At 51.8% G+C, this 12,419-nt stretch overlaps 1 protein-coding gene and 1 long non-coding RNA gene across 17 annotated transcripts in view; both read left to right on the top strand.

Annotated features, from left to right (window-relative positions):
* Positions 1-12,419, top strand: part of LOC144382337 (uncharacterized) — a 1,106,857-nt gene that overhangs the window by 613,908 nt on the left and 480,530 nt on the right. The window lies entirely within an intron of this gene.
* Positions 1-12,419, top strand: part of CRACR2A (calcium release activated channel regulator 2A) — a 153,658-nt gene that overhangs the window by 59,820 nt on the left and 81,419 nt on the right. For 15 of the 16 annotated variants that reach the window (XR_013449059.1, XR_013449058.1, XR_013449060.1 and 12 more), the window contains 3 exons: positions 80-191; positions 1,325-1,508; positions 5,057-5,203. Coding sequence is in view for 13 of the 16 variants with exons in the window: in XM_078075501.1 (XP_077931627.1) it covers positions 80-191; positions 1,325-1,508; positions 5,057-5,203 (443 nt within the window). In the remaining 3 variants the exon portion in view is untranslated. Of the gene's footprint in view, positions 1-79; positions 192-1,115; positions 1,509-5,056; positions 5,204-12,419 lie in introns of those variants that run through there. The other variant, XM_078075504.1, reaches the window with a different exon arrangement.

Below are 12,419 nucleotides of genomic sequence, written 5' to 3'. Positions count from 1 at the left end.
GTTGACCAGTGGGGTCTGGATTGGGGCAGCCCTCCGTGATGATCTGAGTGTTGACCAGTACAGTCTGGATTGTTTTCAGAGGCTCCATGAGGAGTTGCCACTCAGCCTGGAAGAACTGGAAGATGTGTTTGATGCCCTAGATGCTGATGGCAATGGCTTTCTGACACCAGAGGAGTTCACCACTGGATTTAGTAAGTTCAGATGGGTGCTGGGGCCCCAGGGTATGCATCTACCTAAAGCTATGTAAAGTGCACGCGTCCCCCACCAGATCTGCGGGTCTGTGTAGCCCAAACTTTCCTGCCCTCTGGAAGTTTCCAGGCTCTGGATTATTTGAGCCTCTTTTCTGTGTCCGTGTTGGCTGTTCATACCACTGTTCTCTCTGTGCCCACTACACGGTCACAGCCAGATCCCCTCCCACCTGAGAAGGGCAAGCTTGCCATAAAAGGAGGAGCCGAGATGAGATTTCCAGCCTCTACATCTCCTCTCCTTTCCATGATACCAGTGCACAACACAGCACAATGGCTGCATGGTTCATTTCAACCTGGGTCTGGCTGAGTCTTCCAGATTGAGGGGAACCCACCATCAGAGGAATTTCTAGAGGGTTTGAATAGACCAGTCATTCTCAAGGTACCCAGGAGGAAGGAGAACAGAGATTCATGAACAAGATAAAGAAGCCGGATACACCATCAGATCAGATACTGATCAGATATTGATCAGAGCAGGTAGGGGTCAGCAGGCAAGTTTTACCAACCATCTGCCTCACACAAAGTGCCGTATAGTTGGTTTAGAAGTATCTGAGGTTCTTCCTGAGCTCTAGGAGCTTATAATTGCCTCGAGAGCATAAGACAGATTGCTGTATATTATAGGCAGTTTGAGTATGGAGAAAGCACACCCGAAATTTTTAAGTCGCTTATAAATGTGAAGCACCGTGATCCTGGTGGTGGGAATGACTAGATGATGTTATGGAGCAGTCAGGCTGCTGCTGGTGGTCGATGGAGGGGAGGCTCTTACTGTTTAGAGAGGAAATCAGTGAAGAGATGAGCTCTAAGCCAGACTTTAAAGGTTCGAGAACCACAAAGGTGCCACAGCACTGTCATCCATTCCGCCTTTCCCAGGCTCTAGCGTCTCTCAGAATCTCGTGGAAGTAGCAAAGTCCCCAAATCCAGAAGATGGTGGCAAGAATGTTTGCTGTGGGGGCAGGGGGCCCCCTTTTCTTCTCTCAGATGAGCCTCCGATGATTCCTGGCAACTGAGAATGATAAGGTCTCCCTGGGTGAGTATTTATTGATTGCCTGATTCAGATCCTTGTGCTGTGCATCCCCCAGGTCACTTCTTTTTCAGCCAGAACGAGCCAGGTCAGGAAGATGCCAGTGAACAGATGGCCCAGCTCCAGGAAGAGAAGGTGTATCAGTCCAGAGGGGAAGAGCATGTGGGCACCATGAATGACGATGAGGAGACCCAGTTCCAAACGCTGATGGACAAACTTGGAGCCCAAAAGGGTTTTGAAGAGTAAGTGGTGACAGGGACTAGGGGGATGGAGCCCTGCCTAGGAGCCACCCCTTCATCTGCCCTGTGCGACATCAGTGTGTGTTAAGTGCTCAGCTAGGCCCCAGTTTCTGGGCTGCCAGCTAGAAGACTTGGCAGACTCTTGTCTCTGCTCTTTGCATTTTCTCATGGGAAGCACTGCGACGCCCCTACCCTCTCACTCTCCGCACTCCTACCATACGGTATCAGCACAGTCCTTGGCTCCCTGAGGAGCACTATGCAGCAGAGGACCGTGCCGGGCCTGGAGGGGTTCTCTGTGCGTTTTGCTGGGGTTCCTCATCCCTGCCAGCTCACCAGCATTTACTCCTCCCCCACCCCCGCCCCCGGAGCCAGCTTTGGGTCTCAGGAGCTGCAGGGCCCGGCCCACCCCACAGTGGCGTGCTCCTGGCCGAGGCACCTCACGTGGAGGCATTTGCATACGGTGTCCCTGAGCCGAGCTAAGCCCGTCAGGAAGCTGAGGCGGGAAATTAACCAGTTTTTACCAGCCCACCACTTGGATAATCAGCAGCTCAGCTGAAAATTTCAGATGGCTGGAACTTCAACTAAAACATAATACCCCCATTTTTTTTTTCCAAAATGTATCTGACATTTAAAATGAAATGAAATAAAAATAGGATGAAATGAAATAAAAAGTAGAGTCACAGCTGGTGGAAACCAGTGGCCTAAAAACCGCGGAATACTGTTCTTCTCCCTTTTCCCATTGCCTTTTGCCTTTCCATTTCTGGGCCTCTCAGTCTTGGGTTGGGTGTGTGTTGCAGGAGTAGGAATGGCCTAATGATTGGAGCTGATGCGTCCCAAGCTTGAGAGGTGAAGGAGCTGTGGTTGGGAATGATAAACAAGTAGCAGGAAAGGAGGGGCCTGCACACAACACTCAGGCCAAAGCAAGAATCTGTAGCTCTGTGGATTTTTGAGCAAACGATTTGGTAGACTGCATCATAGTTGAGAAAGGACAGTCAAAGGCCTGGGAGAGAGCCTGGTGAGAGGCTCTGGATGGTCGGTGCGCTTGCCCCCCGGGGCGATCCCAGGACCCTGGGATCATGACCTGAGCAGAAGGCAGACGCTTAACCATCTGAACCCATGGACGGGGGCAGGTGGGTGGGAGGTACATTAGTCAGAGACCTGACTCAGCTTCTCTGAAGACAAGAGGCCAGAGCCCAGGGACCGCTGCCAGTGACCCCGTGAAACCTCCTCCTGGAGGAGTGGGAGGAGAGGGCAGTGTGGATGAGCCACGGCACTGGCATGAAAGAGAGGCACCTCTCCGCCCACCTGTCCCTTCTGGGGCAGCCCCCTTCCTAGCAGGGCTCTCAAAGCAGAGTTCACCTGATGCTCCTCGGAGGGCCTATGTCAGAGGTCTGTGAGGAACTGAGCCAGCATGAGGCATCCTGGGGAAGAGAAGGCCCTAGGAAAGGTTTCAAGGGTGGTTACAGAAATTGATATGCAGAAGATGGCAGCCAGAACTCTCCATCCCCATGGAAGCTAAATGGAAGGCGGCGGGCTGGTGTTGCAGCATGAGGGGAATGGCAAAACCACCGGGCCCCAGAGAAGGACATAAAGGAGGCTGTGAAGACTTTGGAGATCTTCAAAGATTCACTCCCCAGAATGGCTTGTGTATTGTTCTGGGAGCAGGCAGATGGGTCAGCTGACCTCCCAGAATACCGTCTAGCCCTGCTCTCTGAGTCCACCACCCTTTCATGAGGAGCAGAAGCGGTAGACCAGATGTCTGGACTCCCAGCTTTTCCCAGTGGTCCAACTAGCTGAGTGATTTGGCAGCTTATGGGACTTGGCTTATTTTTTCATCAAGAATGGACAGATTTGTCCCTTCTCCAGAAATCTTGGGGGGAGGGGATGTGGCCATGACAAAGTAGTTTGGAAAGCTTTGGAAGAGAGTCAGGTGGGTCTGCAAATCTCACTGGAGGCTCTGGCCAATTGGCTGTCTCAGCAGGAACTTGGCAGATGTGAACAGACAGACCAAGGCTAACAAGGTGGACCTTGATTTTATAATGCAGGTACTTCATGAGGGAAGCAGCCTGCCGCAATCATGGGAGGCCATCGTCGTATGTCTCTGGGACTCTTGTATCTCTGAACCCCTTGTACCATCTCCATTGTATCTACAGTACAGCAAAGTGGACTGCCCTAGCCTGTTCCGTGTGGGTGGGGAAACAGAACTCATTCCGGGAAACGAGGAAGCTCCTCCCTCCCCTTCCCTTACTTCCCGGATCACCTCATGTCATCTCAGTGCTGGGTTCCAACAGATAAGAAGTACTCGGGTGATGGGTGGACGAGTGGTCCTGATGAGTTGGAGGACAGCAAGGGCAGGAAGGAGGGAGGGGCAGTGGATGGATGATCCGATAACTGACCAGCGGTACCTTCCCTTCTCAGTGGGCCTCCCTGTGCTGGGTGCAGAGAGTACTCTCGTGGCCCAGGCCCATTGCTAACCTGGTGCTGGCAAACAGCACTTCCGAGGAAAGTTGCTCAAATATAGTACTTGTCACACAAGAACAGAGGATTTTATTCTTTATCCTGAGGGTTCCTGGTTGTAGCTACCCTCAGATCATAGTGGTTTTAGAATTTACTGGGTTGCAGATCAGATTGATCTCGGGCTCCGTGTGATGGTTGGCCATAGATTTTCGAGTTTCTCCAGAGAGGGAGAGCATGGTCCCCGGGGTGTGCCACCGCCTCCTTCCTCCTGTCCCGGGTCAGTGTGGCCCCACGTGTCTCTGTTGCTCTGCGGTGCACACCTGCCCATGTGCCTGTTAGCCGGGGGTGGGGCTGGGGGAGGGGAGGCTCTGGGCACGTCACTGTGTGTCTTTGTCTCTCTGCCTGCCTGTGTCCCTGCCAACTTTCTATTTGTCATTCCGTGTGTGCACACGCATCTCGAAGATTGGTGCCTTCCCTTCCTTCTGCCTGTCATTCATTCCCGTTGCCACCGGGCCCCAGTGGGGTGCTGCGTATTCTCTTCCGTTCCCCGCGGTGACAACTGCTTTCTGCCATCCATCAGATGGTATGTCTTTACCTCTCAGCTGTGAGGACCGTCCTTCCTGGGGCGATAAGCTCTCTCCTTGAGCTCCACGGCGTTAGTCCTCACACGCACCAGGCTCCTGTCCTCCTCTCCTCTTCCTGCCGTTCTTCGATGCTCCCAGCACGTGGCTGTGCATGCTCAGTGCCACCAGCCCATAGGGAAAAACTGGAGAGTGGAAGCAGTGGTGTGCGGGGTGAAGGAGGTCGACACAGGAGCCAGGCAGCCCCGAGTTTGACTCTTGACTGTGTCGTTTGCCAGCCAAGTGATCTGAGACAGCTCACCTCACCCTCTTCTGGGGGTGAGTAGAGCACCAGCCTCACAGGTTACCGAGAGGGTCAAATAAGCTGATATGCGTAGAGTACCTAGCATACAGCCAGCGCTCAATAAATGCTGGCCATCGTGATCATGATCATGACGTTCTGGCTGTCAGTTTCATGTCTGGGAACCGTGGTATTTCCACACTCGGACATTAATGCGCCCCTTTCTCTTGTAGTGAAAGTGATATCAAGCAACTCTGGCTACAGCTGAAGAAGGACGAACCTCACTTACTGGCCAACTTCGAGGATTTCCTGACCAGGACCTTCTCCCAGCTCCAAGAAGCCCACGAGGAGAAAAACGAACTGGAGTGTGCCCTGAAAAAGTAGGTCCCCAGCCTCAGCCATTCACTGTACCTGGGTGTGAGAAACAGAAACACAGAGTACGTTTTCTCATTCCGGGAGGCTCCCTGTCACGGTGTGCCGGAGTGGAGACTGGGACCCGTGGCTGTCATAGTATAAATATTTTTAAGCCCTTGCTCACATTAATCAGGCCCTCACCATATGCTGGGCACTATTTAAACATATACACCAGCTCATTTGGACTAATCACTGTTATGCCCATTTTATAGATAAAGACATCAAGGTCCTGAAGGGTGAATGACATGCCCCAGGACATACAGCTTGTAAGTGGCAGAACCAGCATTCAGAGCGAGATAGCCCGGCACCCGAGACTGGTTGAAAAACCACTCTCCCTGCCTCTAGACAGTGAGGCCCTGACACCCCGGGCCTACCCCCCAACTACAGACCGGCTCTGGGCCCCACTGAGTCCCCTTCTGACCACTCTCTGGAGCATCACAGCCTCACATCCATCCTGCTGCCTCCTGGCCGCCAGGGCCTCTGCAGTCATTAGTGGTTTCTAGCTCTTCTCCTTTGCTTGGAGGAGGCAGCCCCAGCAAGGTGAGCCCTGGACCTGAAGCCAGCCGGAGTCAGCCTTGTGCCGCAGACGTGGGGCCAGCCACATGGATGTTCATCCACCTGTGGGGATGGGTGCTGCATGTGTCCAGAGTCATCACATGCACGTCACAGCAGGGAGCTCACATTGGGTGAAGCATGGTGTAGCTAAGGATGGTTCATCATCCTGAAGGTGTGGCCGAAACGCAGGGCTGGGTCTGGGTAGCACTCGGAAGCGTGCCGAAGCAGTCCTTGTGGTAATTCTGCCACGCGCTCTCGTCCCCGCCCAGAGACCACTCCCTGCACGGGAGTCCTCGACGCTTCCAACACAGACCACGCGCCCTTCCTTGCAGAACTCCTGGTGCCTAGCACCGCCTCTTGGGGACAGGGCTTCAGGGTCCAGGCTGCTAGACTTCAGAGCCTCCGCCAACATGGCCTTGGGGAGAGCATGCAAGCCCTGATTTGGAAGGAGATCACCACGTGTCTTACAGCATAGATCAGCTATCCACACATTGCCCTGAGTTCCTTTGCATCTCGTGCCTCCCCCAGATCAACTCTAAAAAGAACTTGTTGGGGTCCGTTGGGTACACGCAGGTCTGGAAAAAAGGACCCTTAGGAGCCTGAGTTATGAGAAAGTTGTGGTCAAGTAGTGCTGGGGAAAACACGGTTTGGCTGGAGGAGTATCATGAGCATTCTGGGGAGAGGCTCCCGAGGCTCAGAGAAAGGAAGGGTTGAGGGTATAGTTCTGCACAGCTTTTAGCTGACAAAGCTGTGAGTCAGGACAGATCTGAGTTTACATCTTCGCTGCGCCGCTTGCGAGCTGTGTGACTCAGGCTAAGCTACTCAACCTCTCCAAGTCTTGGCTTCCTTATGCGTAAGATAAGGATGTTCACAAAATAAGTATTTGATGCATGTTAAAATAATAATCCTTATTATTTTAAATAAGTCTGTTTGTCAGTCTTAGAGGATTCGCTGGTGGAAGTGGAGAGCTTGAGGCTTGATACAAGCAGTGGTGAGCTTCAAAGACCCCTTTATCCTTCCAGACAACATGGTGTAGAGCAAGCAGCCCTGGCATCGCCTGGAAATTTCTTAGGAATGCAGAATCTCAAGGCTCCCCCCACCCCTACTGAGTCTGCACTGTAACAAGATGTCCAGGTGCTTTGTGTGTGATTTGAGAGATGGGGAGCTGGCAGTCAGCTCTGCATTTAAGTCACGTGTGGCTCTCCAGCCAGCTAGCCTTATGAGCTTGCTCAAGTCTCTTGGCCTCTGTGAGCCTTGGTTTTCTCACCTGTATTCGTTTCTGACCCTCCCTGCACCCCCACTTTCCTCTGACCCCAACGTTGATCACCCCGAGGAGCTGCAGAAACACTCAGGCAGCACGTCGCAGAGAGGAGGGTACTCTATCACCCAAGACGGGTGAGAGTGGTCATAGCCCGAATGGGCAGGCAGTGACCCAGCTCGCGGCCTGGAATCTTCACTGCAGGGCGCTTGTGCTGGCCTGCCCTTCCACAGGGAGAGAGCCATGCTCTTGGCTGGTTTCAGAGCTAGCAAGCCCTCACATTCATCCTAAAGTGGCCTCTTTTAGTGCTTTTGCCCCAATTTAATGATTATTAAAAAGTTCTTGAGGTGAAAGTCAAGGCCACTCTTGGCTGCATGTGCAAAATGAGCTCGGCCATAAGTTCCAGCCCTCCGTACCCATCCTCTGTCGATATCCCTGCCAGGGACACCTGCACTGGGTCAGCTGATGGAGGCCCACTCCTGGCTGGGCAGCTGTGGTGGGACTGAGGATTCCTGGGTTCCCTGGCCAGTCGCACTGCAGGGGTGTTCTCTGGGTGCAGAACCAGAGACCTGCAGGCTGTAGTGAGCAGAGCACTAAAATAGGAGGCAGGAGAAACCTGAGCTCTGGCCCAGGCACTGCCACTGATCAGCTGTGTGACCTTGGGCAGCTAGCTTTACCTCTCTGTGCGTCAGTTTCCTTACTGGCAACATGAGAAAATGGCTTGGTGTTTTTCAAGCTGTTTTGTGATCGTGACTCATTAGAAGAAATGCATTTGGCTTTGCAACTCCCAGACACTTCGATGTGTACATAACTGAAAATTTCCTGAAATGGAGCTCACCCTTATTACATGTGACATACTCTGACATTCTCTACTAGAGTCTCTTTTATTCTCTTGTCTTCTGTTAAAGAAACCAAAAGGCTGGTCACATCCTGCTTCTGGGTTATGACTGGACCAGATGAGCTATAAGGGTCCTCGGAGCTCAGCAGTCAAACAAGAAACTGGAAACCCTGATAGCATCTAGAATATTTAAATGGGAGTCTTGACAAATAACGCAGGGTGAGGTTAAGTGACTTGGAGACATCTTCTAGGAGATGAGTTGGGGAGTTTGGGGCTGTGTGTGTCCAGGCGTCAGGGAGGGAGGAGAAGGGGAGCTCTTGGGAATGGCCTGATTCAGGCTGGAGTTCGGGGGGACCCTGAGAACTGTCTGAACATCTCCTGGACTCCTCCACGGGCTGGCATTTCCACTCTGCCTGGAGAATGAGCGCCTGTGGCAGACGTGGCTCTCGTCCTTGCTGCTGGGCGTCCAGCCCCGGCCAGGGCCCCGGGGACCCAGCACACTGTTACTCTAGCTCGCCTGTAACAAGCCCTTACTCTCTGCCCGGCTCTGAGTTGGGCAAATAGGACTCAGAGTCCCCATCTTTGAGTTTATGATCACGCTGATAAGGTCGAGCTCATACCCATACAAATTCCGCCACAAAGCCGAGCCGAGAATTCCCATACCATTGAAACGCCAGATGATGTTGTCATCGGCAGCAGAGGCTTTTTCTTCCTTTTCCAGACCACACATCTTGTTTCTGTCTCCTGTGGAGCCCAGAGAAAATGGGACTGCTGAGGGTGGGCATCCTGTCCCGCGGGGTTTGAGTTTTGCTGCAGTGAGTGAACCAGGTCCACTCCAGCTTCCTTCAGGTTCTCTCCAGGTTCTGTAGGGGAGGAATGTGCAGCGGGCTTGAGTGCCTGGAAAAGCTCCTAATAGCTCCTGTCCCAAGACCAGCCTCCGGGGCCCTCCATACCTCACTGCCCTGGATTGTTTGGTTTGGTTTTGTTTTTACCTGCCTATTGGGAATAGGTCAGTCTCCCACCCCCTTGTCCTTTGGGGTAGAGGTTGGGTCAGAATCCTGGGTACAATGTTCAACTCGGTTGTGCGTCCACTGGGAAGTAGCCACAGCCCCAGGGGGCACGGTAGAGACAAGTCAAATGCAGGAACCTCGGGCTAAAGCCTGGTTCTCCTGCTGAACTTCAGAACCTGGAGGATCCACTGCATCTCTCCCAGGAAGTGGAGGCTAGACTGTAACGGAGCTGTGCTCCTTGTGTTCACTGCACAGAAGCTTGGAGAACTTTACATTTAGTGTGATGGATACAGTTTAGGCTTAGGAAGAACTTCAGGCCATCAGAATTACAGATTCCTGGAGTGCCTGGGTGGCTCAGTCGCTTAAGCGTCCGACTCTCAATTTCGGCTCAGGTCACAATCCCAGGGTCCTGGGATCGAGCCCTGAGTTGGGCTCCCTGCTCAGCGAAGAGTCTGCTTCTCCCTCTCCCTCTGCCCCTCCCCCCAGTCATGCTCGCGCTCTCTCTCTCAAACAAATAAATAAAATCTTTAAAAAAATTATAGATTCCATTGCCATGGAAAGCATCTTTCTAATTATCTTTTCCTGGAAGAGAAAAAAACAAAAAAACAAACTTCAGCTCTCCAGGGGATGTAGAGTGGTACTGTCTGGAGGCAGCAACAGATTCAGACCTTTTTGCCAGAATCATTAGGGGGTGCAGAAGTCCCACCCCAGGCAGGCCAGATTCATTTGGTCTGGGGTGAGGACTCGAAGTCTGCATTTATAAACTATCCTGAGGGATTCTGACTTTTTTTTTTTTTTTTGAGAGAGAAAGTGAGTGAGAATAGGTGGGGGCGGGCTCAGAGGGGGAGGGAGAGCCAGAACCTCAAGCAGGCTCTGTGCCTAATGTGGAGCCCAACGCGGGGCTCAATCTCATGACCCTGAGATCACGACCTGAGCCGAAATCAAGAGTCAGATGCTTAACCGACTGAGCCACGCAGGCGCCCTGAGATTCTGACTTTTGACCAGAGTTGATATGTGCTGGATACATGGGCCTGGTTAGGTTCTTTACAAGGATCTAACCCTGAGGCTGGGGGTAAGGATGAATTAGGTGGTGTCTGGAGAGTGCTTTGAGCTCTTGGAAGAAAAGTGCTTTCTAGATCAAAGGCAGGCCTTGGGCTGTGCTCTGCCTGCTCAGGCCTCTGCAGCTCAGTATCCTGGGAGGACCACCCAGGCTGCCTGCTTCACATCACTGGGGGACCACACTTGGCTTTGACAAACAGCAACACTCCCCAGGGCCTTGTTGGAATCAGTTCCTCATCTGCACAGCTTTTCTTGTCCAGCTGAGTCAGGCCTCGGGCAGTTTCGTGGGAGCCTGGGGGCCCTGAAATTGCAGCTCCTGCCCAGCCACTATCCAGGCACTTTCTGTCTAGAGGGATTTCCCTGGGCTCTGGGAGGGTGTCCAGACCAGGAGGGAAGGTGTCTTACAGCCTAACATGCAGCCTACCTGGGATACCAGCTGTGCTGCTACAAGCCTGGGAACTGGGATTCTGTAATATGAAGCTGCAGAGACATGAGCATCTTTGGGGGAGGAGGGTCACCGTTTCCCTGGCCCTGTCTCCAGATAGGGCAGCAAATAAAGCATCATATGTATGGCAGGCAGCCCTTGCGTTCCACCTGCGAAGGACCTTAGCTGTGTGGTTCTCGAATGTTCGCTTGCTTCAGCATTACCAGAGGATCTTGGTTGAGAGGTAGATTCCTAGGTCTCTTCCCCAGAGAGTTTAAATCGGTATGTCTTGGGGAGGGAGCCCAAGAATGTGCATCTTAGCGCACATCCCCAGTGGGTCTGACAGCCCACTGAGAAATGCTGCTCGAGCCTGTTTTTCCAGAATATATCCATCTGCAAAAGGTACACTCCAGGGTGCCCTTCCAGTCTGGAATTTTAGTCTTGTTCTTAGGGTGAAGATAAGAAGTTTTTGGTGAGGGTCTTAAGTAATGATGTTATGGCTCAATAAGGCACACGTTTTTTATTGGTATATTATCATCTGAGGCAGAAACACAGTGTTATCTGAAGCAAACTGAAAGGTGAGGATTATCTGTGCTCTGTATACACCATGGGCATGATTTGTAAACCTAATGAAAAATGGGCTGCTTTATAGGATGGGATAAAGCTGCAAAGTTGGTTTATACAAGGCAGCAGAATCTAATTAGGGAGAAACCATCCATCTTGAAAATCCAATTGGCGATTATACAGTCTTTGCAGAATTTTATACAAACTCTTATGTTTTCCTTTCATTCAGCTCTACTCCAGTCACGTCGTGGGTAGTGTGCATGCATGTGCGTGGGTGTGAGACAGAGACAGGCAGAGACAGAGACAGAGATAGGGAGGCAATTAGAGAGACTGACTTCAGGAGAACAAGAAAACCCCAAACAGGATTTTTCTAGGAAGAACTTCTCTTTGCTGTCCAGACCCTGCAGCTGCCTGAAGAAGGTGGCAGGGGGCAGCAGCGAGTCTGAATCCCGCTTATACCATTCTCATCCCAACCACCAAGCAGGCTGAGCCTGAACGTGCTTCCATTTTCTTCTTTGGCAAATAGCAAACTCCTGGAGACTTTTCAGTCCCAGGGTCTTCACTCTGTGCTCAGTGCACGTGGGGTGAGGGTGGGGAAGACATGGGAAAAGGGATCAGGCCCTTCTGGCGATCTCGGCCCTCTCTAGCCCTGGTGGGCCCCATTCCTTGCGCCAGTTCCCGCTCAGCTCCACAATTGACAGACTCCAGGTGGAATCTGGACAGTTGGCAATCCTGAACACAAATGTATGGAGTTTCCAGTGTAAGCACTTAGGATGCTTGGAAAGACACAATGGTGTCATGGATGGAACATGAGACAGGGAGTCAAGGCCTGGGTTCTCCTTTTACTCAGACCCTGGGTATCTGGGTGCCCACAGACTGGTCACTTCCTTGCTCTGACCCTCATTTTCTTCACATGCAAAACAAGGAGGTTGGGAATACATGACATTTTCAAGCCCAGGCTCTGATGGGGAGAGAGATTCTTCCTCTCTTCACATCTGCCTTTCACCAGATTGTGCAAACTAGGAGACGTGATCAGACCACTGCCCTTGAACATGGAAACACATGAAATCAGGATGATTACTCTCCAAGTCCGGAGGCATTTCTAAGCTCTGCCTTGAGTTCAAGCTTCTGTAATTTATCTAAAAGGTAGAAAAATGCCATTTGCCCAAGGTCAAGACTACACCTTCATTTAGGGAAGAAGGAACTACTATTTTTCCTGAAATGATTTCAGCACACCCCTGCCTAGAACCTAGAAGGTTGACCAGATGACTTTCTGAGACCTTCTGAAATTTGAACAGATTCTGTTCCTAAGTGAAGGCAAAAAGGAAACAGGAAGCAGGAGAAGGATATTTTGACCAAGCAATACTCTATAGCAGGAAGGCCTTGGCCTGTGTGTCATTAGCTGGAACCCCAGCATTAATGCTTTGCTCCAGTGTGGTACCTTAACTCTCTGTGTGCAAATCACTTTGTGAAG

The sequence above is a fragment of the Halichoerus grypus genome, chromosome 6 (genome assembly GCF_964656455.1).
Source record: "Halichoerus grypus chromosome 6, mHalGry1.hap1.1, whole genome shotgun sequence".
NCBI classification, from domain to species: domain Eukaryota; kingdom Metazoa; phylum Chordata; class Mammalia; order Carnivora; family Phocidae; genus Halichoerus; species Halichoerus grypus.
This window is presented reverse-complemented; position numbering and strand designations above follow the sequence as displayed.